The 27,817-nt window shown below is 37.4% G+C and overlaps 1 protein-coding gene across 1 annotated transcript; it reads left to right on the forward strand.

Moving 5' to 3' along the window:
• Window positions 1-3,010: 3,010 nt before the first annotated feature.
• On the forward strand, window positions 3,011-27,817 carry LOC135480187 (sulfhydryl oxidase 2-like). Its single transcript, XM_064759951.1, has 10 exons — window positions 3,011-3,362; window positions 5,058-5,158; window positions 5,735-5,889; window positions 17,097-17,187; window positions 18,280-18,416; window positions 19,191-19,337; window positions 20,389-20,518; window positions 20,805-20,921; window positions 25,820-25,955; window positions 26,510-27,817. The coding sequence occupies exons 1-10, from the start codon at window positions 3,110-3,112 to the stop codon at window positions 27,247-27,249; spliced, it is 2,007 nt and encodes a 668-aa protein (XP_064616021.1). The 5' UTR covers window positions 3,011-3,109; the 3' UTR covers window positions 27,250-27,817.

Genomic DNA, 27,817 nt, shown 5'->3' on the forward strand with positions numbered 1-27,817 from the left:
GTATCTTCAGTGTGAATCCTTGGTAATATAAATACAGTACAGAGTACATTTAATTTACATTTTAGAAAGCCCATTAATCTGTTTTGCTAAAACAAGAGATAAAATGAATGATCTCGGTATTTGCAGAAACTGAACATAAAATACTGCACACTCAGTGTATAACATACATGATGTTAAGAACAAATGAAGAAACAATTAAGGTTAAATAATGCCACATACTTTGTGAGTATTTCAGCCATAGATCACAACATGAACATGTTAGAATCAGGATCTTTCAGCATGGGTATGCCAACTGTTTATGTAAACTTAAATAAAAAAAAGAGACTGTTTTACTGTAAAAATACAGACCTTACAAAATAAGTTTATAAATTTCTTTTAAATATACAGCAATACTGGCATACATGTAGCTATGAAAGAATAGGGCCAAACCAAATTACCTCCCTCGCTCTTCAATTTAAAAAGTACATTTTTAAGAGTAAGCTGGGGTTTTCCCAAGCTGTGCTCGATATTCTCCCGGTATAATGCTGGTTTCCATCGTATAAGTGAAATATTTTTCAGTTCACCGTAAAACACCAATCAAATAAATAAATAAATAGGAGTAGGCTATGGTTAAGTGGGACCTCTGAAAATTGCTAATGACACATTTTGGAGATAAAATGGCATAAAGCTAGTTGAGGACCTGTATACAAGCAGATTTTAAGTTTGTAAACTTATTTCAAAAGCTAAGGATAAACTTTTGAATTTGACATGAATTTTAAAAATCCATCTGGAAGTAATTTAAAAATCCCAGCCCTAATTAAATACCAGTACAACAGACACCTTCAGCAAACTGTGTCAAATATTATATATTCTACATTTAAACAGAGAAACATTGACTTCATTTAAGATCTCTTGCCTTTTCTGCAATTCTGATGTTTTTTCCAGTGTTGCCTAGAAAATATTTGTCACTGTCATGACATAGTCAACATTTTGCACAATTTAATAGGCCAGGTCCCACATCTCGTAGTTTCACACCTTAAAAACTAACCTCACATTTCATCATAGTTGCTGTCATGTAATAAGGGAGATAATTCTGAGCAGGCCTATTGAAATACAGAGTCGAATGCCACATGGAACACATTGAGAACAAAATGGCTATGATATGTTTAAAAAATTTAGACCTATTCTGTTCACAGGGCCCATGTAGATGGGAAATCTCTAGGTTAGTGACCTATTGCAGAAACGTTGCTTAGGCTATGTTAAAGGGCTAAGGTCATGGCTATTCTTTTCACTCCACACAACATGGGTGGATACTACGAGTTATGTGTCACATGAGTATATGGTCTATGACAGATATGAGTTCTCTGGAGTTCTGCGTGGGGGCGCTCGCCTACTTACCGGAAGTTGGGGGTTAGAACCCTGGCGGGACAAGGCCTTCACACATGAGCGTTGGGCAAATGGAGTGTTTACTAACCCCCAACTTCCGGTATATTCGTGAGCGCTCCCACACAGAACTCACAAGAACTCATCTCTCATAGGTCCTATACATGTATACGGACTGATATTTTGTTCAGATGATCAATATTTTATTTGGAAATATTGATCTTCATGTATGTATTATTTTGCTAAACAAGACAACTTTTCTCAAATTGATAGTGGTACTATAGCCAATGCTGTTTTTTCGTGCACGCTTTAACTGCTGCTGTGCAAAGCATGAGTAGTACCAAGTCCTTTCTAAAAGATGTCCCGCAGTGGAAAACAGGTGTCAACTGTGGCCTCTAATTGCGCCCAGCTCGTCCAACACCCCACCAATAGATCAGTAATTGCACACCAGGTAAGCATTCATAGTAAACTGTTATACGACTGTGTTAAAGGCAAATACCTTCTGGTTCAGCTACTGCCATGTCGCAAGTTCAAGTCTGGAGTAGCATTAGTGCATCACTAAATGGGCTCTGGAATAAACATGTGTGAATTTTTGCGTTCTGCGGCCAGCAACTATTAAAGTCGTTACACAAAATGCACAGTAATGACTAGGTCCAGAACGTAGCATTGCCTCACAGATTTTCGTGGCATTAATGATTAACACTTTGAGCGCAAGAGCAGAAGAAGCGATGCCTTTCATAGCAAAAATCACTCCTTAACATACAGTTTACAGCATAAGAAGACTCCTTACCGAAGTCAAATTCATTTTGATTCACACGATTCAATCGATCTCGTGTTGAAAATTTTGCGTTTTTTTTTTTTTTTTTTTTTTTTTTGTTTTACAGTGACACGAAATTGTACATGAGTAGCACGAAAACGCGTATCGGGACGATGCCCTTAGCATCTACACTCTCAACGACGAAATTTTTTTCATCACAAATCAAGGAAGCTAAATATGTGGCAGCAGAGCAGACCCCACACTCAATACCATTAACTGTCGGAACCACTACTTACGCAATTAACAAGCGCACAACGTTTGTTGTGTGCCGTGTTTCAACCCACCGTCGTTAACAATCCGCAGACTTCCATGATGTTTACTGCCTAAGCACATGACACCGGAAGCTACGGCACTAAAATATAGACCGCACTATTTATGATTTTACAATTTACTTTGTTGGACATATCATCCAATAATTTCTGATGAATAAAAAGAGAATAACATATATTTGTAAAAGCTGTGTAGGGCATTATAAATGTACAGGATATGAAATTTTGTTATCTTCCTAATTTGGAACTATATTTCGACCAGAGGTTTAAGTAGCTGGCTAGTATGCCGTACTGCATGGCTGTCTCGACAATCGGCACAGCGGGAAAACTGGGTCTCTGGTTTTCTCGCGAGTACGTTTCGGATGGTTTCCAGCTATCATCACTGCCTGTGGATTTTAAGTTGTGTGGTTAATTCAAAACGACAAACAAAGAACCAAAAAAAAAAAAAAATACTGATTTCCTCGGAACGTCCTCTCCACACCCATTCGTGTTTACAAGAGGGTAGCAAGAGTGGAGCTCTTACGCTCACGGAGGTAAATATTGTAGACAGGTGCCACATTACAGCAGAAGACGTTTTAACAGATGGGAGAAAATGTGCGAGAAAATTATTAAATTCGATAATTTTTTTAGACCAAGTCTCAGATGATAATAGGCAATTAGGATGGAGAAATTCACGTGGTTATCCATCTGTCTTCTCTTTACGCTGTTTTTTGAAGCTGTGGTGATTAAATCGGAGACCGGCGAAAGTTTGTATGACAAGTCGGACAGTGGGATTGTCATATTGGAGAAGGCGTCTTTTGACAGATCTGTGTACAACTCGGAAACTGTGTGGCTTATAGAGTTTTATAATGAATGGTGTGGACATTGTATCAGATACGTCCCGACTTTTAAAGATTTTGCCAGAGATGTTCAGGGTAAGTTGTTGATGCGTTTTTATAGGTGTGCACTGTTGTAACTTTTTTTTTCTCTTGTTAAACATCTTATTTTGATCAGCATGTACTGAATAGATTTAGACTTAGAGTTTAGGGATATTATTTATTTTCTGAAAAAATCTGTATCCACAGTAGTGAATTTGCTGTAACAAAGCTGACATATTTTGCTAAACAGCTTATGGAATATTTTTAACTTTAAAAGATAAAACAGCACTTCGTCTTGACTAAAACTTATTTCGAAAGCAGGATGCTCAAGCTTTCTAAAAAGTATTAGGCCTATACTTTATTTTTCTGATGTGATTTCGCTGAATAACAGTTGAAACAAAATGACAATACTGAGCATGCAAATGCCTGGTATGAATTTTATCCAAACAAATGCACTTCAGTTTGATTGCGCAGTCTAGGCCGTGACGTTGTCTTTACCTCTTCACTATATGAAGGGATAACTGATAACACAGCACTACATTGGACATCATTTTGAGATCCTTTACAATGATTTTGCTGTGTGTATATTCTCCTGTATGCCAGTTGAAAACCAAATGATTTACAAGGCATGTAATATTCAACGATGGTTCAAAAAAATGATGTTGAACCGTAGCATACTGTCTTGGATCAAACTGCATACACCCCATTAGGCCCCATGTGTTTATAGCCACGCTTTTCAAAATATACAAACCTATGTATATTGTTCATTTTGTGTTTAAAAAGCAGTCTGTAAATAACAAATATCAGAATTAGCCGAAAATAAGCTTTCATGATTGCGATGGTTTATTGGAATTAGAAGACGACTCATCGGACAATGTCTAAAATTAAATCTTGCGCAGTAATAATTTTTTTTCTCTTAACTGATTACAAATGATATCACTGAAGAATTTTGATTTGGCTTATAATTGTATTTGAATCAGATGAATACCATGCAGGCAACTATATTTTACCTGAGAATCATCCCCCAAAATATTTACTTGATGCGTAAAATAGTGACACTGTGGACAACAAAAGACAACGAGCCATGCAACCACAGCCCATGTTGGGCGTAGGAGTTATTTTCATGTTTCAGAAATTTTACATGAATGTGTTTCACAAGCTCACAACAACGCTGGTGTAATTTCGAAACATCCACTAGTGGATGTTTACAAAGTTGCCAGCATAACCACTCTGGAGATGGTCACAGGCCAACCTTTCAGCAGTGGCTGTAAGTTCTGCCATACAATCATACATTGGCCTTTCAACCAAAGGATACTGATTCTTGATTAATGACTGTAAGCTTATTGTATCAGCAGTTATTTTACTTACTTATTTGATTGTGAGTTTTACACAGGAGAGGCCTACTCAAAAATATTGCACTCCTGCAAAAAGTTTAAAAATTTCGTGAGCAACAACATCCACAACTTTTTCCAGCTAGAAACTATTTTTCATATAATACGGAAAATACCTTGGGCGTAAAAAAGCTGAATAAACAAGATATCGCATAGCCCTTGATAATGGCGACATGTTCAAGCACTGTCAAAGTTTCACTGAGTTTTTATTGGGTCACAAAAAATTCCAAAAATATTTAATGTCAGTTTAAGACACTTTGAATACTAAGTCTTTCATTGAAAAGAGACAATAAGCAAGTTCTATCTTGTACTTTAATTGCTGTTCTGTTGAAATGATATTGTGTTTTTTGTTTCTAAATAGGTTGGGAGCCAGTTGTTAAGATTGGTACTGTTAATTGTGCCAGTTCTGTGAACACTGATTTGTGCCGTGAAAAGGAAATCATGGCGTATCCAACCTTACGGGTATGAGAAAAACCTTAATCTATGCTTGATTCTAACTGTGAGCATTATTATTGCCAGATTTTATCATGTACAAATTACAAAAAAAATATTAATTTTTTTTTAATTTGATTCATTCATGTTTGTATGTTGTCATTGTCCATGATTTTTCACTTATACCTGCTCATGTTAGTCAGTTTTCTGGGTGGAGGAAACCAGAATAAACCACCAACCTTTGGTCACTTATTGATAACTTGCCCACAGTGATGTACAGATACGTATATTATATTGGTGGAAGACAAACAATTGTTAGATTGCCACCTGAATGACTGCAAATTGCCTCTACAGGGCCCTATGAACTGTGAAACTCTCAGCAGGCCTGAATTGAAGTCATGCTTGCGCCTTTCACCTCAGGTGTTCTAGTGACTGAAAGTAACTTTAACTGCACTGACACAATCCGTTGCATAATTATCAAAAAGGTTAGGTAAAGTTCTTCCATTTATTTTTGTATCTAATTAAACTACACTGATTGCTTTCTGTTTTGTTTTATGAAATATCACTTTGTGAATCAAATGTTAACTTATATATATTTCATTACAGATGTTTAAACCACTAAGTACATCAGAGGAAGGAGGAGAAACAACCCCAGCTGAAATGGACAAAAATGTCTTGAGAGCCAATCTTATCCAGTATTTGTTAAGAGAAAGTAATGGAGTAAACTGGCCACAGAGTTTTCCCAAACTCCAACCCTTAGAGTAAGTACAAATTGACTTAATTCAGGGGGAGCAGAAAGCCTGTTTTTTTGGGGTGGAGGGGGGGCCAATTGTGTCATTGTTACATGTAGCTCATGTACTGTAAACATCACCGACATTGTGCTCACAGTCCATGCTGGTCCTACATCGATTACAAATCTTTGTAGTCTTGCAATTTCTGCTGGAAAAGATTTCAGTGTATAAGTTACAATTAGTATGGCATTTGGACTAAATCCTATAATGTTGTGGATGCAGGTTTTCCTGTCAGACCTACATGTACTGGAGTACATAACAGCATGTCACATACTTATTTATTTATGATACAAACTTTTGTATGTTACTTGACTGAATCTAAGAGGAATAATCAACGTCATAACTGTGGTCTGGCACACATTTAGTTATCAGTTTACATTGTGGTGATGGTCATCATTAGTGTAACTCACTTCTCTTGGAATTTACTGGAATTTATCATCAAAAAGTTCAAAATTGTGACAAATCCTACGTTCTGTCAAAATACTTGCCCTATATATACATGTAGTTCTGTCTCATATGATATATGAATGACCTGTGCGGAGTGACACATAAAGTCTCTGCTACATGGAAGTGTATTTTTAAGAAAGTATTGAATAGAATGTACAGGAAGCTCGAGATAGCTGTGTGCTTGAGTTGCTTGTCTTTCTTTCATATGAGGTTTTCAGTCTGATTCTCAGACAAAAATTTTCTAGATTCTCTTTATTTTCATTAATCTGTGGTTTTGGTGCCACGTTGTCTTGTGTTGTCTTACATGAAGTTTATTGCAGAACACTTGTCTTCCACAAATATGATTGGTCACACATGTCACATGATGATGACACCCCAGTTTCCTCTGCCCATAAAAATGGTGCCAACAAATAATGAAAAATTCTTGTGTGTGGCATTGAATCAAAATCATATTAAGACACAATACATATAATACATTTACATGTACACGTTTTGTGTCTGTGGGTTGACTGTTTTGACGTTCAATCCGTTGGGCTTCCATGGACTGATGAAAAAGTTAGAGTGACTATACCATCTGTGCATTCTGAAATTCCTGTGGTTGGGCTATTTCTTGATATTGACTATTATATATGTGTCTCTTTTGATATATACTTAGATATATAGAAAGATAGAAGATATATACTTGCTGATATATACTTCAAAACAGAGTCATGTTGTTATTAAAAGAAATCATTCAAATTGCGGTGACATGTTTCATAAATCTGTGGCCTGTGGATGCAGATAAAAAAAAAACTGTGTCATTTACTTAGTTTTGTTTACTTCAAAAGACAGTATCAAATATTTTCACAGCATTCACTTAATTGAAAACATAAAGTTGAAAGATTTTAATTTCGGTTGAGAAAAACTCAACAAAATTTAGCTCTCCCTTACTTAACCCTGCTAAAGTAAATAATGATGGCTGTCATGTAGGATTTTTATGTGTACTGAGAGAACAGACTATGCAAACATGAGCTGATGAACCAGCAGCTAAGTTGATCAGGTACATGTTATATGGTCCTCACATTTGCTCACATTGATTTCTTCCCAGTAGTAGTGATTCACTGCAGTCAGCAGATGTTTCTCAAGTATGCCTTTGTAGCACTTGGCCAAGATGACTGCATTAGTAGGCCTATTTATCCAGACATCTTGTGACTGAACACTCACGGACAGCGGGTTATGTGAGCCCTTCATTTACACATCACTCTTTTTTTTGTCATTTAGATCATTTGTGTAGTTGTTGAAGTTAAAAATACCCATATGATGCGTGTGTGTAAGTTTATGCATACCTTGAATATTTAAACATTTCAGATAACATTTATTTTATTTATTTGCTTGGTATTTTACTCAAGAATGTTTCACTTAAACGACGGCAACCAGTATTATGGTGTGAGAAAGTCAGTCAGAGTGTGTGGGGTTCCCGAAACCCATGGGTCGGGAGGGTTTCCCCCTGGCTCTTCTCGGTTTCATCCCGCCTCTTTCCTATAAGTGAAATATTCTTGAGTACAGTATAAAACACCAATGAAATAAATAAACGAATGACAGAATGTTCCCAGTCATTTGTTGAGAACTGTGTGACCTGATTAAAATATATGCTTGTCTCTCCATCTCTATGACACTTATTACAGGTGGATTATTGCCAGCCTCTTTTGAGCTGCTTTAATGGCCTAATGCTTAGGTTGGGAGACCCGGGTTCAATCCCGGTTCAGGTTATACCAAAGACTTTAAAAATGGTACTTGTTGCTGCCTCTCTTGTTGCTCAGCACTGAGGTGTACTTGCTACAGCCAGGAAACTAGTCTGTTTTCATACACACATACATATATACACACCTACATATACATGTATGTAATGCAAACCTCTGACAAGGAAGCTGTGAGTTCAAGTCCAGCTCATGCTGGCTTCCTCTCCGGGCCGTACGTGGGAAGATCTGCCAGCAGCCTGCGTATGGTCGTGAGTGTTCCCCGGGATCGGCCTGGTTTCCACCCACCATAATGCTGGCCGCCGTCATATAAGTGAAATATTCTTGAGTACGATGTTAAACACCAATCAAATAAATAAATAAATCCGACAAGGAAGGTTACTTCGTCCTGCCATTGCCATTCTGCAGACCTTTGTGGAAATATCTAGCTGACATTGCTTATAATAATATCGTTACTATGAAGAGATTATACCTGAGATTTTTGTCAAAAAATCCATATTTGATAATCAAATCAAACTTTGTGTATTATTATCAAGACTAGTTGAAAATAATAGCCTTTCAGTAATATAAGACATTCCTGTACTACTTACAGTCGCTGTTTAAATGATTCTGAAGTTTGGAAAGTTTATTTGACATGCTTTATAACTTTTAAGAACTTTGAGACTAATTTTAAATGGTAACGTGCACAGATGAGGTTGATATTTTCTCAAAGGTAATTATCTGACGTATATTTTATACTAACCACAGATATTCATTTGCATTTAAGCTGATCACTTTTATGCCAAAATTCTCTGGAATTATGATCTCTTAAGCAAAAAGATGCTGGATAAATTTGTAACGAAAATGTTTTGCGGTCCACAAGGCCTGGGAGATGTACAATAATAATTCACCATAACACACACAGATAACATTAACAGTTACAAAGGAATTTCACCTCCAGTTTGGTAAAATGCACTTTCGGAAGCTTGTAAAGGCTTAAAGATAATACTTTTCTTTAAAAGAAATTAATCAAATTTAACCAAAAATAAAATCACAAAAGTGTTCCTATAAGGTGGATGAATGAGTCAGAATTAGGGAATTACATGTTCATGAAAATGTTTAAGTTTATGTGAAGTACACTGATGTATGGAAAGTAGACTCAGTCATGCGAGTACATGTACAAAAAAAATCAAGTTTAGCAATGAAATAATATTTACAAGACATAGTATTGTGTGAAATGAAATATAGACGTAGGGACATCGGGCAGAAGCTAATGTTTCTACATAGCGTTTGAGAAATTGTGATTCCGAAAAGCATCAAGATTCTTGAAAAGGTGTAACATTTTTTGAAATAATTAAAATAAGTTCTTGGGTTTGGATGTTCCATAGGCTATTTGTATGGTCCATATGCCATTTGTATGGTTCATGTGCCATTTAGATGGGATACAAACAGTCCTTAGTAATGTTTCGGCAATAAAGTTGAAAATATCAATGATTGCATTAACATGTACACATGTGAGAAATAAATCAATGATTAGAATTAAAAATACTTTAATGAGTATTTCTCTTGTACTAATTTACCTCCCCATTTACTCATTGAACATCAAAGATTAGACAGAACGGATAACATGTACTTGGATGCAGCCGTGTTCTACATTAATAGCCATTTTTACCAGCTACATGTAGCTAGCTATTGTTGTGATATTGCATCCGCCTGGTGACGTTTAGTGTATATATTACATGAACGTGTATCTTACAGGCTTCTTACAGGATCTAATTTTTTTTGTCATGTCAATCAGGACCTAGGATTGTTTCCTCTGAATACACAATGAGTAGTTGTGGATGTGAAGTGCATTTATTGTTACAGGGTCTGAGTTTTTTTCATCTCAATCAGAACCTAGGATAGACAGTCACAATACATATATGTACGTGTGAATGTGATTGCAGAAGTACATTTATAGTTGTTGTTCAGCAATGTTAACCTGTACATCAGCATTTAGGTCACTGTAAAGCTGTGCAAGTCTAATACAGTGAAGGACAGCTATAAAGCAGAAGATGAAAATTGAGCCAGGTCAGAGTAAAACCAGTATTGCTAGATAATCATCAGTTGGCACAATTAATGGGTTTTTTTTTGTTCAACCATGTAGCCCAGGCTTTTGTGACTGTAGGCTATTCATGTGTCCTGTGGTTGTTTGGAAATTTCTTGCGTGATTTAAAACAGACAATGGTACTTGCACGTGATCGTTTGTGTATCAGTTGTACATGATTGTAAACCTCTCTGGGACAATCCTGCATTTTACTCAGCAGGCATATGAAGGTATTAAATTTGTGTGAGCCTACATGTGGTCTTTTAACTGTGACTACCTTTCTGTGAGCATGTATATTGATGTGGTTTTATTATTGTGAGTAAAATGTCAAAGTATAGCATGACTCAGATTATTGCTATTTATCATGCTTTTTTTTAGAAGAAGAGAATGCATTTGACAGCAGCCTTATATTATGGTCATTAGGTTTGTACCCATACAAGCATGTATCCACCCATTGTAGTGATTAGGTTTGTACCCATACAAGCATGTATCCATCCATTGTAGTCATTAGGTTTGTACCTAAACAAGCATGTATCCACCCATTGTAGTGATTAGGTTTGTACCTAAACAAGCATGTATCCACCCATTGTAGTGATTAGGTTTGTACCCATACAAGCATATATCCACCCATTGTAGTCATTAGGTTTGTACCTAAACAAGCATGTATCCACCATTATAGTCATTAGGTTTGTACCCATACAAGCATGTATCCACCATTATAGTCATCAGGTTTGTACCTAAACAAGCATGTATCCACCCATTGTAGTCATTAGGTTTGTACCCATACAAGCATGTGTCTACCCATTGTAGTCATTAGGTTTGTACCTAAACAAGCATGTATCCACCATTATAGTCATCAGGTTTGTACCCATACAAGCATGTATCCATCCATGATTTGCTGAAACATATATATGTACATAAGACATATATATATATACTGATATATATATGATAACTCAAATCTCAGCTTAGGGTAATAGACCTCAAATTTTGCCCCAGAAAACTGATGGTAGGGGAGCTTGTTGAGAGGTTTTGATGCCTAATTGGTACATGTAATACAATAGCTAGTTAATTTTGATCAGGGCAGTTACCAATAAATCTGGTGTTATTCTGTTTGTACATGCACTTCATAAATGTCGTGGTCATTTTTAGATGATAAGGCTTCCAACTTGCTGTGTGCTTTGTAAATGTCATAGTCATTTATAGATGATAAGGCTTCCAACTTCGCTGTGTACTTCATAAATGTCATGGAAATCCGTCTTGCAACAAGGAGGCACATTACATACACCCTAAGGATTCCTTAGTTGTCATATGCCTGAAAAATTGTTGAGTACGACGTTAAACCCCAAGCACTCACTCACTCACTCACTCTGTAGATGTGGCACAATTCATGATTGATTGGCATATGAGTGATTCATAAACAGAAACGTTCATACCTGTATTCCACAAGGGGTTCATGTGCTTGTAAATCCATGCCCAACCGTGTACTTGTAACTGTTTATTCACTCTATGGCTGTGATGTGTGCATACATACAGTACATTGTACATTTGTACAAGTGTGTGTTTGTGTGTGAGTGCATGTGCATGTGTACCTGGTGTGTGTTACTTCATCATTTCTAACATACATGTACCTGGTGTGTGTTACTTCATCATTTCTAACATACATGTACCTGGTGTGTGTTACTTCATCATTTCTAACATACATGTACCTGGTGTGTGTTACTTCATCATTTCTAACATACATGTACCTGGTGTGTGTTACTTCATCATTTCTAACATACATGTACCTGGTGTGTGTTACTTCATCACTGCTAACATACATGTACCTGGTCTGTGTTACTTCATCATTTCTAACATACATGTACCTGGTGTGTGTTACTTCATCACTTCACTCACTGCTAACATACATGTACCTGGTGTGTGTTACTTCATCACTTCTCTCACTGCTAGCATGCATGTTTTTTTCAAAATTAAGCTACGCGTGCATTATGGGCATGTACTAGCTCTCTCTGAAGCATTGTTGACATAGTTTTAGCTAAATTGTCTCAAATGACATCATATCTACCAGTCAATCATGTCAGTGGTTGAATGTCACATTAGGAATTTTTTCGCTTTAAGCAAAGTTTATGGAAACTGCCAAATGTTTTATTTTTCATGTGACTTCCTTTACACTGGTTAAATATTAAGTTGACTTTTGGGGGGTGTTTGCGGCTGAGGGAGTTAGAATGCCAGCACAGAGCAGTGACCTTAAGGAGACTTGCGCCAATGCTGTCACTATGAGTTCAAGTCCAGCTCATGCTGGCTTCTTCTCCTGTCGTAAGTGGGAAGGTTTGCCAGCAACCTGCAGATGGTCGTGGGATTATCCCTGGTATGCTCTCACCATAATGCCAGCCGTCGTCGTATAAATGAAAATATTCTTGAGTACAGCGTAAAACTCCAATCCAGTAAATAAATAATTAAATAAACATTTGTGTGAAGAAAAATCAGAAAAGCCAACTGCTGAAAATAAAAAAATCACTAGTTTTCTTTAGTTTAATGTTAAATAGTGGTGAGTGATGTATATGGCACCATGTGTTATGTACATATGGCACCAGCCTGTGCATGAGTAAATACCTGCTGTAGGTAATATCAGATTAAGTACACTCTATGTCTCCATGCACACATGTATGTGTCATTTTATTGTTGAGAAATGTGGCATATGGACAACTCGATCAAGATAAATAAGGCAGTTGGGAAATATTGATTACATGAACTCAGTGGCATAATAGATGTAACACTATTGATGTAATGGCCAGGTCATATGTGATCAATATCTGACATAAACTTCATGATCAGCATCTACAGTTCAGAGTGTAACTCTTGAGTTTTATTGTGTTTCAGAATAACAAAGAAATAAATGTGTGTAAGTAACTACATGTATAGAGAGTGTAATCTTGATTAGATAGATTATCCCATTTAAAAGTCTTAATCAGTAGGGATATGTAATATTTAGCACCTTTTTTGTGATGTTAGAACCTTTTCATATTCCTGTGTCTACCATTAAACCATGCATACTATTAATAAATCTGGATTTATATTAAAACCTACTTTGTCAGCTGACATGCATGTGCTCTTTAAAGAGAAGAAAGGTAAACTATGAAGTAAGCGTCATCATACAGACAACTAGAAACATGTGCATATGACTTGTCAGTAGAGCCACATACATGTACAGAGACCTGTGGTATTCTGTATGACTGTTTTGTCTTCCAACATGTTATTGGCATGTTAATTAACCTGCCCAAAAAGCAGATCCAGATGCAAAAAAAAAAATTATATGTCATGGCAGAATGGAGTTGATTCACCAGCATTGTGCTAGCTGGATAGCTAATTGCCATATGCTATAACAGTAAGATTAAAGTCTAAATTGACTTTTTTTTTTAATGCTGTTTGTTTTGTTTTGTTTTGTTTTTTTAACTTTGCTCAGTTTGGATTGAGTTTATTTCAGAACAGAGCAGAGTGGAATGATGTCTAAACTGGACATGACACATTGATTGTTATAATTCTTAATGTATAGGCACTAGCATTGCATGCTGGTGCTCTACATATATGTGTGCAATTTTTTGGTCTATATCAGCTGGAATAAAATTGGATTCAGGATGGTATCATTAAGATATACATGTATGTGGTAATTACATATCTACCCCATTTATATGGTGGTAGACATGATTTTTCTGGCCATTATCTAATAATTTACCTGTATATACTCTAAATAAGTACACGTATGTGGTCCATGTGTGTAAGGAAATTTGTGGCATATTTTGCAATTACAACTCTTAGCGTATTCACTTACTGTTTGATACAACTTGTTTAATATTAATAAAGGAAAGGTATATTTATAGTAAACTGTGTGATTATGGTAGTATTATAATTAATACTGTAGTTTGAATGTTATTACACACATACATGTTTGTAATAACATTCATTTGTGTTATGAACAGTTTACAGTACAGCTTGTCATTGTCAAAATAAAGCTGTATTAATGTTGGTCTACATTAAAAGCAAGTTTTATATATGTATGTACACGTAAGTGCGGGAATTTACACACCTCATTCCATAGTCATAATATTTATGACGGCATTGCTTGTTATGAAGCTGCCTGTAAGCATAGAACAAATTCATAGATTATTTGATTTATCGGTACATATACATTTAACACAAAAGGACACATTCTAAATTATCTTATGACTTTTGTTATATAATCATAATAATGTGAGATTTGAATTGGCTGTGGACTCGTCTGTTTATAGTTTGATCCCTGAGCGTTGTACACAGATTACTTTCCTACAGTGATTGGTGTATGATCTTTTGATATGAATTTGTGACCTTTTGGTAGGCTTATTAAGACGTACAGTCATACATAAAGCTTGCTCTGTGGATGAAAATGTTTTCTCCCTGCAGTCAGTCAGGCATAACATAATGGTTTCTTTCACGCATGAGTCATGAGGACATATTCTCATGCCTACCATTAAACCATGCATTCAATCAATATATCTGGCTTTATGTTGAAACCTGCTTTTATCAGATGACATGCATGTACTCCTTAAAGGAAAGAAAACTAAAATATAAAGTAAGGGTCAGCATACAGACAACTGAAAACTATGCGTAAAAATACATTTATCCTTCAGATTTTTTTAAACAGTGTTAAAAAGCATTCAAATATTTGAATACTATGGTGGGCTTTATGAGCCATATTGATGGTATTCACATACCTTGTTTTCCTGGTGTTCACCAGAAGAAAGGAATTTTTGGGAACATTATTTCAGTAATCTTTTACTAATTCCTAAAAAGAGCTATTCCAACACCTTGATTAGAGTTGGATAAACTTCCTGTGACATCACAGTTCCTAACCTCTGATAATACAGTCCATAAAGTCCACCTTAGAATTCAGATCTTTGAACACCTTTAACTCTTTTCACAAAAATCTAAAAAAATAAACGAAAGTGAATATTTATGGATAGTTTTAATTGGTTTATTTAGTGATGCCTACATGGATTTTTAGAGGTCTTTACTTTTACTGGACATGTGCTCACACATGTATCATGTATGTTTCCATGCACATGCATGTATAACTTTGGTCAGCTAGGTGGTTTCACCCATATAATTGACTGTTATCGTAAGTGATAAATTCTTGAATATGGTGTTAAGAATCATGTAACTAAATAAATATACATAATGTTATTCATCTCATTCAGTTGCTCATTTCAGTCAGTTGTTCATGTCAGTCATTTGTTCAGCTCAGTCAGTTGTTCATCTCAGTCAGTTGTTCGTCTCAGTCAGTTGTTTGTCTCAGTCAGTTGTTCATCTCATTCAGCCGTTCATCTCAGTCAGTTGCTTATCTCATTCAGCCATTCATCTCAGTCAGTGGTTCATCTCATTCAGCCGTTCATCTCAGTCAGTTGTTCATCTCACTCAGCCCTTCATCTCAGTCAGTTGTTCATCTCAGTCAGTTGTTCATCTCATTTAGCCTTTCATCTCAGTCAATTGCTCATCTTATTCAACTGTTCATCTCAGTCAGTTGCTCATCTCAGTCAGTTGTTCATCTCACTCAGCCCTTCATCTCAGTCAGTTGTTCATCTCAGTCAGTTGTTCATCTCATTTAGCCGTTCATCTCACTCAATTGCTCATCTTATTCAACTGTTCATCTCAGTCAGTTGCTCATCTCAGTCAGTTGTTCATCTCAGTCAGTTGTTCAACAACATTTGTGAAGGATGTTAAACAAGATTTCCTGCGCACTCTTCCGAAGCTCCATGTAGATGTAACATACTGGAAAATCACAAAATCAATCAATAGAGGAATTCATGTGATCATTTATGATCATTTATTAATACTTATAAAGAGGTGAAGTTGGAGGTGAGGTTGGGGCCTCCGTGGCTCAGTCGGTTAGCGCACTATAGCATATGACCCAGGAGCATCTCATGAATGTGGTCGCTGTGAGTTCAAGTCCAGCTCATGCCGGATTCCTCTCCGGCTATATGTGGGAAGGCCTGCCAGCATGTATATATATATATATATATATATGTATCAATGTGTCAGTTAAAGACTTTATCAGTGTTAGTGTTTTCGTACTTCATACATGTGTTTAGTTTGTGACATGTTCTGGCAAGAGATGGAACTGAGTTCTTGAGATGGAACTGTTGGCTTGTTAATTTTTATCCCAAGTCCCCCCAAGTTAACTTTCTAACAATTTAGTGCTGACAGATACATGTAGTGTGAACAAATGAGTGTTGTAAATGTATCTTATGCAATATAGCAAATGTGCCCCTAAAAAATGAAAAATTACAAATATTTTTATCTTTCTTTCTGTACATTATTAGCTTTGATAAACATATTTTGTAAATTACACTCACCATTTAACAGTTAAGAGTTAAATAGGCTTCATGAATGCTTTCCAACGCTGGTCTGTATGTGTAGAAATGAAGCTTGGATGATGTGGATCAAATGTAGTTCACAATTTCGTAGTTACGTCATTACAACAACAGGGTGATGTCTCAGTGCAAAATGACTTTGGCCCTTTGCATTAGTGCAATAATTATTGAAGGACTACATGTACTAACCATGATTTTACTACCTGGTGACAGTATTTGAGATCAGATAACAGGCAGAACATTGTTACTTTTCAACAATGTTTTTCATCTGATGCCCAAAGCTACCTAAGACCATGTTAACTTCATAGGATTAATTTAATCCTGTTTAATTACTGTTCTATTTCCCACAAACAAAACTATGTTAAAATTGGCAGATTGACCTGACTGTGTCTTAAAGCATCATCTAGCAAAGGGACATCACTCTGTTGCTTTAATGTTGTTGTTTTATCTCAAAACCTGCATATTAAATCTGACTTATCATAGTTAAGGTGTCCCATAAGTACCTGTATTTTCTTCTGGCTTCAGAACCATGGATGAGATTTGGGCAGATTTACCTGATCATCACAAGTACGCCATACTGGTGTTTGAAGACAGCCCCTCAGATATTGGGGTGGAGGTAAGGTTGTTATTCATGTACATGTTCATGTATGTTAAGTATTTTAAGTTGTATTAAAAACTGTTAAAAACAAAACTTAGTGCATGTGTAATGTTACGCCATAAAGCCATGGTTTGAATTCATAGGTTGAATCTGTACATGTACATATATATATGTATATATACACGTGTCAGTTAAAAACTATATCAGTGTTAGTGTTTTCGTACTCCATACATGTGTTTAGTTTGTGACATGTTCTGGCAAGAGTGGAGATGGAACTGTTCGCTTGTTGGTGGTCATTAAAAATATGTTCACTGAGAGGAACACCGTAGGCCCACCCAAAAAAGGGCCCTATATTTTTTAGGCTTTTGATGGAATTTTTTTGTAAGGAGACTAAAATGAAATCCCTTCCGACGTACCCTATTTTTTCTGAAAGGATTATGTCTATATGCCCAGTGAAGAATTTTTTGAAAATGGCCGAATTACATTCTGTTTAAGATTCGCATTTACTTCATATGTGCTTGATATAAAACATTGTTTATGTACAAGTACCTGATTCTTCTAATTTTGTAGCACATCAGCTTCCTGTTTTTAGCCAATACACATGGAATGGAAACAGACTACACAGTTTCCCTTTTCTGACATTGTTAGACCATCTAATGAACAACTTGTTCGTACATTTGTCTTAAAACTTGAAAAACTAGGATAGAAATGTAATTTTCAGTTTAAGCACTACTAAATATGTCCTTAAAATAAGAAGAGTTACAATCACACACAATTTACCACTTTTCTGTGCGTTTTACATGCTAAGTATTTGTGACAGCTGCGAGATAGACTAGAGCATAGTTCCAAGTTGAAAACTTTTATGAAACACACCTGGAAAAACTAGACTTGAGCTGAATCTTAACCTGGTCTGCCTGTAATATTGCAGCATTGTGGCCATAATTAAAAGACCATGTGCTTTTGTTTATCCCAGCTACACTGATACATGTACCACTCTATCACCACAGCTATCTGCACGGCAGATATTGTCATCTTTAAGGGGAGCCTTGGCTGGTATACTGAGTGTAAAATGTACGTGTAGTGTAAAATGTTTGCTATATTTCTGTACAGATTATCTTGGACATGTCTTCAAATCCAGAGTTTGTTGTGAGGCGAATGTTAAAGGAATCTGTGACCAAATATGGCGTGACAACTTTCCCATCTGTGTACCAGATCCACCGAGATGGAATTTTTCAACAAATTGCCCCGTGAGTTTAGCTATCTTTATTTTAAATGACCTAATATTTTGCCCATGACTTAGCTGCACATTTTACTTGATTTTCCGAGTTTTATTTATTTTAGATGTTTTTTGAGGTTTATTTGGAAGGTCAAATGATATCTTTCTGAACAGATGTGATTTTATGCAGCAAAAATAGTATTTCATTACCATTATTTGCCTCTTGAAATCTCTTTTTCTTGAGGGGCAAAATTTCAGGTCATTTAACGTACATCTGAAATTGTTCTGAAACTTTCCAAGGCAGATTTTCCACACACAATCAACTCAAGTGAACGTCCCATTTTGTAAACATAGATCCTGCTGTGTGCAATCACAGGCCTACATCAATGTTTGTTTAGTCATCAGGTGAGATGAAGTGGTTTCCCATACTACCATGGCAGCTCATTTTAATGTTTAATCATTAAGGGCAAATTTCTACGCGTGACACAGAGTTAAAATTGTCGCTATATATGAAATGATTTGTAAAGGTGGTAAAATATGGTATGTTGTAATGAACTCATACCTTTAAACTCATATCCCAGTATGTGAGCTCTTGTGATGTAGTACCCCTGGACAAGTTGTCTTGTTGTCATTATGCAGTCAGTCTATTGGGATATAGGTGTGATGAGAAATTTTAATCTGCATTATGAAAGTGCCGTTGACTTCGAAATTTTTCATATACTTTTGAACAAACAACACATCCTTTTTTTTTTTTACACATTTATTGACATGAACAGTTTGAATGTTATGTTGTTATGGGTTTCAGAAAAGCAACAAAACGTGAAGAGTTTGTCCACGCGCTTAAAGATCTGGCGGGAGCCTCCAGAGATGAACAAGTGCTGGAGAAGGCAAGGGGAGAAGACTCTGACAAACTTTACTTTGAGAGTCCAGTAAAACCAGTGGCTAAGAATGCGTATGTACTTTGACTGCTGGTCTTTTGTCATTTTTTAGCTACACGCACATGTGCCTGCCACTAGTGTGGACACATGAGTACAGGGCCCAGTTGATCAAAAGTGTATTAGCAGTTAAGTCTGGAATTAAGTTGAGTTTGGACCCTGCAGTTTACCCTACCACACCCTCCTCTATCCTGCCACCTCCACCTCTACCCTGCCTCTCCTACCTGTGCCTTATTTCACCCTCCTCTACCCTGTCTCACCCACTTTTACTGTGCCTCACGCTCCTCTAGCCTACATTGCCCTCTTTTACACTGCCACACCCTTCTCTACCCTGCCACACCCTCCTCTACCTTGCCTAACGCACCTCTACCCTGCCCCACCCACCCCTACCTCACCTCACCATTTTCCTACCCTGTCGCACTCTCTTCTACCCTGTCTCACCCTCTTCTATCCTGCCTTACTCTCCTGTACCCTGCCTCGCCCTCTGCCACACCTCTAGCCCGCCTTATCTTCTGCCTCACCTCTACCCTGCCTCACCTTCTACCACACCTCTACCCTGCCTCACCCTCTGCCACACCTCTACCCTGCCTCACCCTCTGCCATACCTTAACCCTACCTCACCCTCTGTCATACCTCAACCCTATCTCACCCTCTGCCACACACTTCTCCAGCCTGCCTCAACCACACCTACCTTGCCTTACCCTCGGCGCCACCTCTACCCTATACATTATGGGCATATTTTCATGATTATACGACAAAGAAAATATGCATTCTGCACCCATGTGAATGCATTGTGCACCCATGTGAATGCATCGTGCACCCGTGTGAATGCATCGTGCACCCGTGTGAATGCATCATGCACATATGTGAATGCATCGTGCACCCATGTGAATGCATTGTGCACCCGTGTGAATGCATCGTGTACCGATGTGAATGCACTGTGCACCAGTGTGAATGCATTGTGCACCTGTGTGAATGCATTGTGCACCCATGTGAAAACATTGCTTATAAAGTCATTTGCCCAGTGGAGTGAGTAAGATGATAATTACACCACTCTCTGCTTTTTAGGAGGGGCCTGAACATGAAGGACTTGGAGTCCAGCTTACATTATTCCCTACGGCAGGAAGTGGCCCTCCGACATTCCATCAGTGGCAAGGAACTGACAGCTCTTAAGCTCTACATCAAGGCTTTGGCCATGGTAAACCTGAGTATATGATGATAAAGAGATCCCCAAAGATTCTGTTAATTTATTTAATATGTTCAGATTTTCTATTAATTGACATCAGATGGTAATTTACAAACTCAGGTATCATACATATTAACTTCGTTTAAGAATAAGGAGGTAAAGGTGTTTAATTTCAATGTATAGTAAAAAAGAAACAGTTGTGAAATTTAGAAGAATATTTCCTGTTTATATATACCACATGTATGGGGGCTAAACTTGATTTATTTGTTTATGAAATCATTTTTTGACCTATTTTCAGTATTTCCCTGGAAGAGAACCAGTTATGAAGTTTTTGCACAAACTCCACAGCTGGTTGGAAGAGTCCACATCAGATATCTCAGGGGAAGAATGGGTGGCAAAGCTGGAGAGTTTACAGGTGAGGGGTAAAGGTCTATCCTTAGTAGATCAGTTATGAGCTATTGTACTTATGTTGTGGTTTGACAGTAATGAAGTTTGAACTCTTTGGTTGCTAAAGGTAAAGAAAAACGTCCTGCTGTATAGTGTGACATCTAAAAATGTTAGGCAAATTTTACTGACATTACTTCACTGATCATTTGTTGTCCGAAATCTGTCAAAAAGTTCAAAAACGCTCACGTCTTCAGTTTCCCCCATTATTATTCCTGTCTATATAACTTTTTGTGAAACGTTTTCTGTAACTATTTTATGGTAAATATAATCAAAAATAGTTGCTAAACATTATTGACAGGTCACAGGGTATACTACACCATTTTTACCTCTGTCATAAAAGCTTTCAAGATCAAACTTTCAACAAATAAAAATGATTTGTGTGTTTAGGACCAGTTCACTGCCTGGTAAGCTACATACTTTTGTTTATCTATGCCTATGGAAACACTCTTCTCAAACTGGAACTTAGTTTGATAGAGCCGTTAAGACGTCCTTTTATTATATAAGTAGTTTTATTGAATATTTTACTAAACACATTACAAACACAAATACTATATTTATTATATATAATATGCATTTTATAAAATTAATGTATATGGGTGCTGCCATGTTAGGCTGAAAGACAGAAACTAGTCATTTGTAGTTGGACTGAGAGCTCTTTAGGGTGTGGAGGTGATTTTGCATACACTTCAAAAACATATCTGTATTTACCGTCTTTTCCGTGTCTACTGGAACATGTTCACTAGCATATAATAATAATAATAATAATATGTTTATTACAGACAGAAAAGAATGTCCATATACGTGATAATGTCATAAAAAATGAGAGCAGTGACAACACAGCTAGTTTTCATTACATTACGTTCAAAATGGTTTGCCAGTATTGATTAAGTACAGAGGTAACAGGAGCACCAGAGACACGCAGCACTTGCAGAACACTGTTACAACTGCTATTTAGCCTTTGCACAAGAGAGTATACAGTGCCCCTTATCACCTCTCCAAAGGAACGTACATCATGCATGACAAACAAGCCACTAGCACTACAGCTGTGTTTAAGATTTAATAGCCATCTGTTGTTGTTGGCGTTGTTGTAAGTAACTTTGATTTTGTTGATATACCCCTGAGTAAAAAACTCCATAATGAGCAGCAATAAATATTGGAGCAGTATGGTTTAAATAATGTTTTCTTTACAGGAATTGAACAGTGCCTAAATTTTTGCAAAATAAAGTTCGCTCAAACACAAAGTTTTCTCCCCTGTTCCTCTATGTCCTTGACATCTGTACAAAGTGTGTTAATTACATGACCTAGGTAAACATATTTTTTCTCATACTGTTGTTTAGTTCCGCAGAGTTTTACTGATGGTGGTAAAAAATGTTTGTACCTCTTTGGAGTAACCACCATACATACGTTTTTCTTACAATTATATACTTATATCATGTGAGACTGAATAATCAGAACAAATACCAAGTAATTGTTGAAGAGATTTAGCAGATGGACACAGTAGACACATGTCATCAGCATAAAGCAGGTGGTTAATAAATAGACTGGCTACATTACATCCCACACCGGCCTCACTCAGAGATACATCAAGATCATGTAAGTAAACAGGAAACAACATAGGTGATAGAATGCCTCCTTGCCGCACACCATTAGTAACAGTAAAGGGACTGGATATAGATGATCCCCATTTGACCGCAAAGGACTGAATATGAAACCAAACGCACAGCAGGTACACGATACATAGAGGGATACCTGTATCAATCAGTTTCTTAAGTAGAGTCCCAAAATTGACCCTGTCTAAAGCCATGCTGGCTGCCATAAAACAAACAAAAACTGGACTACCGCCATTTCTGTACAGAATAATTACTTCCTTTACAACATAGATACACTGATCTGTTGAATGTCTCTTTTTAAATCCAAATTGTAAATCGGAACTATATAACGACAATTCACATTGTTTCAAAATAACACTTTCAACAATTTTAGAGAAGACTGTGGCAACAGCAATAGGTCGACAATTGTCAGAACTATTTATGTTGCCAGACTTATTCTTAATTACAGGGGCTAGGAGTACTTGGGTCACTCCTTCAGGCACATGGCCGTGTAACAACATAGCATTTATAGAGAGAGAAAGATGTACAAACAAAACGGGTGGAGCATGCTGTGGGTGTTCTGCCGTCAGACTATCCACACCTGCTGATTTACAAGTTTTCATGCCGCGAACAGTGCTACAAGTCTCTGGCAGAGAAACAAAAGATAAACAAGAAGTACGGTTTTCATTTCAGAAAGAAGAAAGTGTGTTAAGAAGGCTAGTTTTGTGGTTTTGCGATGAAACCCTGTTCAGGACTGTTTGAAATTTATTTTTCCAAAAGTTGACAATGTCAGATTCTTCCTCAGCGTCATCAGTGTGATTAGGGAGAGCAGTGCGCTTGCAGGTGTTGATTTTCACTTCTCTCCAAAACTCCTCTGGAGACTTGTGGGAGAGTGCCTCAGCCATTTTATCAGAGCGAATAGTTTGTTCTGATTGACAACAGAAACGCAAAGCATATTTAAATCGTCCCTTAGTATGTCTAATGTTATCTGCAGTGCGACCATTGCGGGGTCTGCCATGCTCTTTCCATAGTACAAAAGTAGATTTAGTATTTATTTATTTATTATTTATTTGATTGGTGTTTTACGCCGTACCCAAGAATATTTCACTTATACGACGGCGGCCAGCAATACGGTGGGTGGAAACCGGGCAGAGCCTGGGGGAGACCCACGACCACCCGCAGGTTGCTGATAGACCTTCTCACGTACGACCAGAGAGGAAGCCAGCATGAGCTGGACTTGAACTCACAGCAACCGCATTGATGAGAGACTCCTGGATCATTACGCTGCGCTAGCGCGCTAACCAACTGAGCCACGGAGGCCCCAAGTAGATTTAGATAGAGGATATAGGTGAGCTACATAATCCGACCACCCCGTTACAACATATTCGTTTCATGTACGTTCTATTGCTATGGTATCTGAAGCAGCAGGTACCAGAGCATTCACAATACTGTCATAAAATCTATCTATAATACATTTGTGATTGGAGCGACAGTCACTAGCATTGCATAAAAGAATATCTACTGGTGGTGATAATTGACATAGTTTCTTGCTAGCTGACTCATAATAAAGACACCGTTCATAATCATTAAATAAACTCCAGTCAGTATAAACATGACTGTGTGAGGCGTGACACTTAGAAGGATCTTTCAAACTAGGTAATGCGTCCCATTGTAGAGAGACGCACATAGGCCCATGATCAGATGATATTACACTGTAAAAGACTTTGATACACTGAATGGATATATTATAAGTGAATGATATAATGCAGTGATCTCGCCAAGACGTTGACAGGTGAGCGTCACTGACGTAAGTAAAGGTTTCCTGTGACAGGTTGACTGTATCAAAATTATCAAATTTGTTTCACTACAGAAGGAAGTAAGCTCTGTACCAAATTTTTTCCCTGGATCAGAATTAAAGTCACCAATAATCATACAATTAGGAGTAACAGATGGCATGTATCTTGCCCAGATAGTCACAAAACAGTTCACGGACAAGCAGAGTAGATGTATCAGTTACAATGTTAATTCCTATTGGCCTGCTGTCACCATAGTAAAAAAAATCTATGTTCTTAGCTAACGATTTACGCCAGAGTATAGCAAGGCCGCCAAATGGCCAGCCTTTGGCAAGTGAGGTTTCATCTACTGCTGATACGCCGCGACCGAGAAAATCTTTATGTATAGAATTCAGGATATGTAGTTCAGAGTTCAGTAACCATGCCTCTTGTAAAAGGTATAGATCACTTATATCACAAAGATGCTTAATTTCAGAGAAACATCTCTTTAATGATCGGCAATTGTATGAAATGCATAAGTTATTGAATTGTGATAATGTGTCAGGGTTATCTATCTGTCTGATTACGATCATAGGTGTCATCGAGGTACCATTCCGATACATAGTGTCTATTCCCTAGATCAGTGTCATTACCTTGTGAATCACGAGACTCATGAGCCATGTAAGAATCTCTGGAACGTCATTTAAAATACTTTCTCACAAGTACATCCTCCGGCCAGTATTTTGAACTGAGCAGTGATTTTGCCGCTTTGGCCACTCACATGTATCCAGAAAGAGGCATATGAATCAAACTTTGTTTGTAGTTGTTCACAGTCTATGTCAGTATTAAACTGTTGGTGCACATACATCTTAATATCACTGGCAGTTGTATTGGGATCCAGTCGGGTGGCAAATAGTTCCAGGGGCGGGTCACTCCTCGCCCCACACAGTACAGATTGTTGTCTGGTGACAACAGTAAATCCAGCATCATCTCGAGGCTTCGAGGTTTTCCATGTCACAACTGTCAAATAAAGAACTGTTTGTGTTTCGTTCTTTGCCGTGGAAGATGAATGATCAGTCCCTCGAGGAGCTGCTTCTGCGTCATGTATATATGCATTTGAACTATTATTAATTAGACATCTTTAATCTTTTATATGTGAAAGAGCACTAGCATCGGTAAGATAATAACAGCGATGATTGAGGCAAGGTCTAATTCTCTGCTGGAAACAACGTGTGTGTAAGCTTTCAGTTTGTGTAAATCCACATTCGCACAATGAAATTCGATGTATCAACTCGGTGAATTCAACAAGGGGAGTGAAAATAGAATGTCTGTTTTATAAGCCAGATTCAGAGTGTGCGATTTATCAAATGCTACGCATGTAATAACAATTTGTCCCATTTTCAGTTTACTTTGCTGAATTTGACCTTAGCATCGTGTAAATATTCATATCGATGGCAGCCAGCCAGTCACTCCTTCACTCAGTATGTCACTTATATCTGTTTCAGACAGCTGATGCCTACCTACCAGATAAAGTGGAGTGGGTGTGTTGTAAGGGTAGCCAGCCTAAGTTCCGAGGCTACCCCTGTGGTATGTGGTCACTGTTCCACACCCTCACTGTCAATGCTCACTCCCACAAGCAAGGTAATGCCTCCTTATTTATCTCTCACTAACACTTGTGAAGCCTTTAATTCCTACATGTTGCTGACATGAGATTTTTTTCCTACTTTATTGATACCGATCAAGATAAATGATATTGACTCATCATGTTAAGAACTTTTTAGTAGGCAGGCCATTGATGGTGTAGTCTATTAGCTTGAACCAAAAAGGGCAGTGAGGAAATGCTTAAACCTCTGAGGGCAAAAAAAAAATGCAAAAATTACACGGTTTTTCAGAAGTACATGAAATATGAACAAATGAGAATTTGTGGGACACGGTTGTGTGTCTGCTGTGTTGGGAATTATTTATTTGTTTGTGTGTATGTGTATTTGATTTCATTGTTGTTTAATGTCATACTCAAGAATATTTAATATACAACTGTAGTGAGTTAGTATTGTGTGTGTGTGTGTGGGGGGGGGGGGGGAGGGTGGATGTGAAGCATTAAACTTCCCTGTGCACATGGAAGTTCAACTTTACTGATAAAACAGTGCATGATTATTGTGTCAACAAAAATTTTATTCTAACTTCTTGAATTTCAGAAGAGGGCAATGAACCGAGACTAGTGCTGATGGCTATGAGAGGCTATATCAAGAATTTCTTTGGTTGCAAGGAGTGTAGTCAGAATTTTTATAAGATGGCTGCCAATTTGGAGTCAGAAATAGAAAGCAGCCAGGACTCCATTTTGTGGCTTTGGCAGGCTCATAATAGGGCCAATGCTCGTCTCCACGGTGACCCATCTGAAGATCCTGAACATGTTAAAATACAGTTCCCATCAGAGAAAGATTGTCCAGAGTGCCTGGAGGGACGAGACCGTAAGGGGAAGCCACTCTGGCATGAAGATAAGGTGCTGGAGTATTTACTGAAGTATTACGATAGAAAAAATATTGTCTTTGGTAGTGTATCTTCTCTGGCAGGGGTCACAACTAGTAGACAACCACCTTCACATGATTCCACCTCACCCCTGGATTGGTGGGAGCTTCAACAGCGACGGGCAGACCTTCAGAAATTAGCAGAAATTCGTCAAAAGAAACGTGAAAAGTCAAGACTTCAAATCCAAGGTTCTGAGGGGACCTCAGCTTCCTACAACTCGAAAGATGGCAATAGGCTGCTTTTTGTTCGAACCGCAAGGTCAAAGGTTGTGACCCCATGGGGTTTTAACCAGCTTGACATCAGTTTATGTATGTTACTCTGGATCGTGTCATCGGGAATTGTTATCCTCCTGTATTTTCACATCATGGTCAGAAAGAAGAAAAAGCCATGTAGTATCCTTCCATTTTGATGTAACTTTCCCATTACTCAAACAATTTTATGTACATGTATATGTATATATAGATATATATTTTTAATGTCAAATTCGTGTTTATTTGTGAGATATAATGCTATATTTTTGTGCTGGGATGGAGAATATTAAAATAGTAGTATACTGTTTTATACAATCAGAAGTACTTTGGAATCAGAAATTCTATGGCTTGGCGTCAAAATTGAAAGGTTCAAATAATTCTGAATGGCACTGCAGGTCACTAAAGTTGGCAATAACCACAGGCTGTAAATGCCTGACATCGTTATATAACGATAATACAAGAAGCAATGACAGCTGCTTGAAACTGGGTGAAATTTTTAATCAGTGTGAACTATTGTCCTGCATATTTTGCCCACCAAAAAACTGAATGACTTGGTTTCTAGAATGGATCCCACCATTTATGCATTATGAAAGTGGTCATTCTGTGATACCATCTGGTGAGGCTATAACTTATCTCGGGTGGTAAGGCTATAACTTATCTCGGGTGGTAAGGCTATAACTTATCTCAGGTGGTAAGACTATCACTTATCTCTGGTGGTAAGGCTAT

This window comes from Liolophura sinensis, chromosome 13 (assembly GCF_032854445.1).
Source record: "Liolophura sinensis isolate JHLJ2023 chromosome 13, CUHK_Ljap_v2, whole genome shotgun sequence".
Taxonomy (NCBI): domain Eukaryota; kingdom Metazoa; phylum Mollusca; class Polyplacophora; order Chitonida; family Chitonidae; genus Liolophura; species Liolophura sinensis.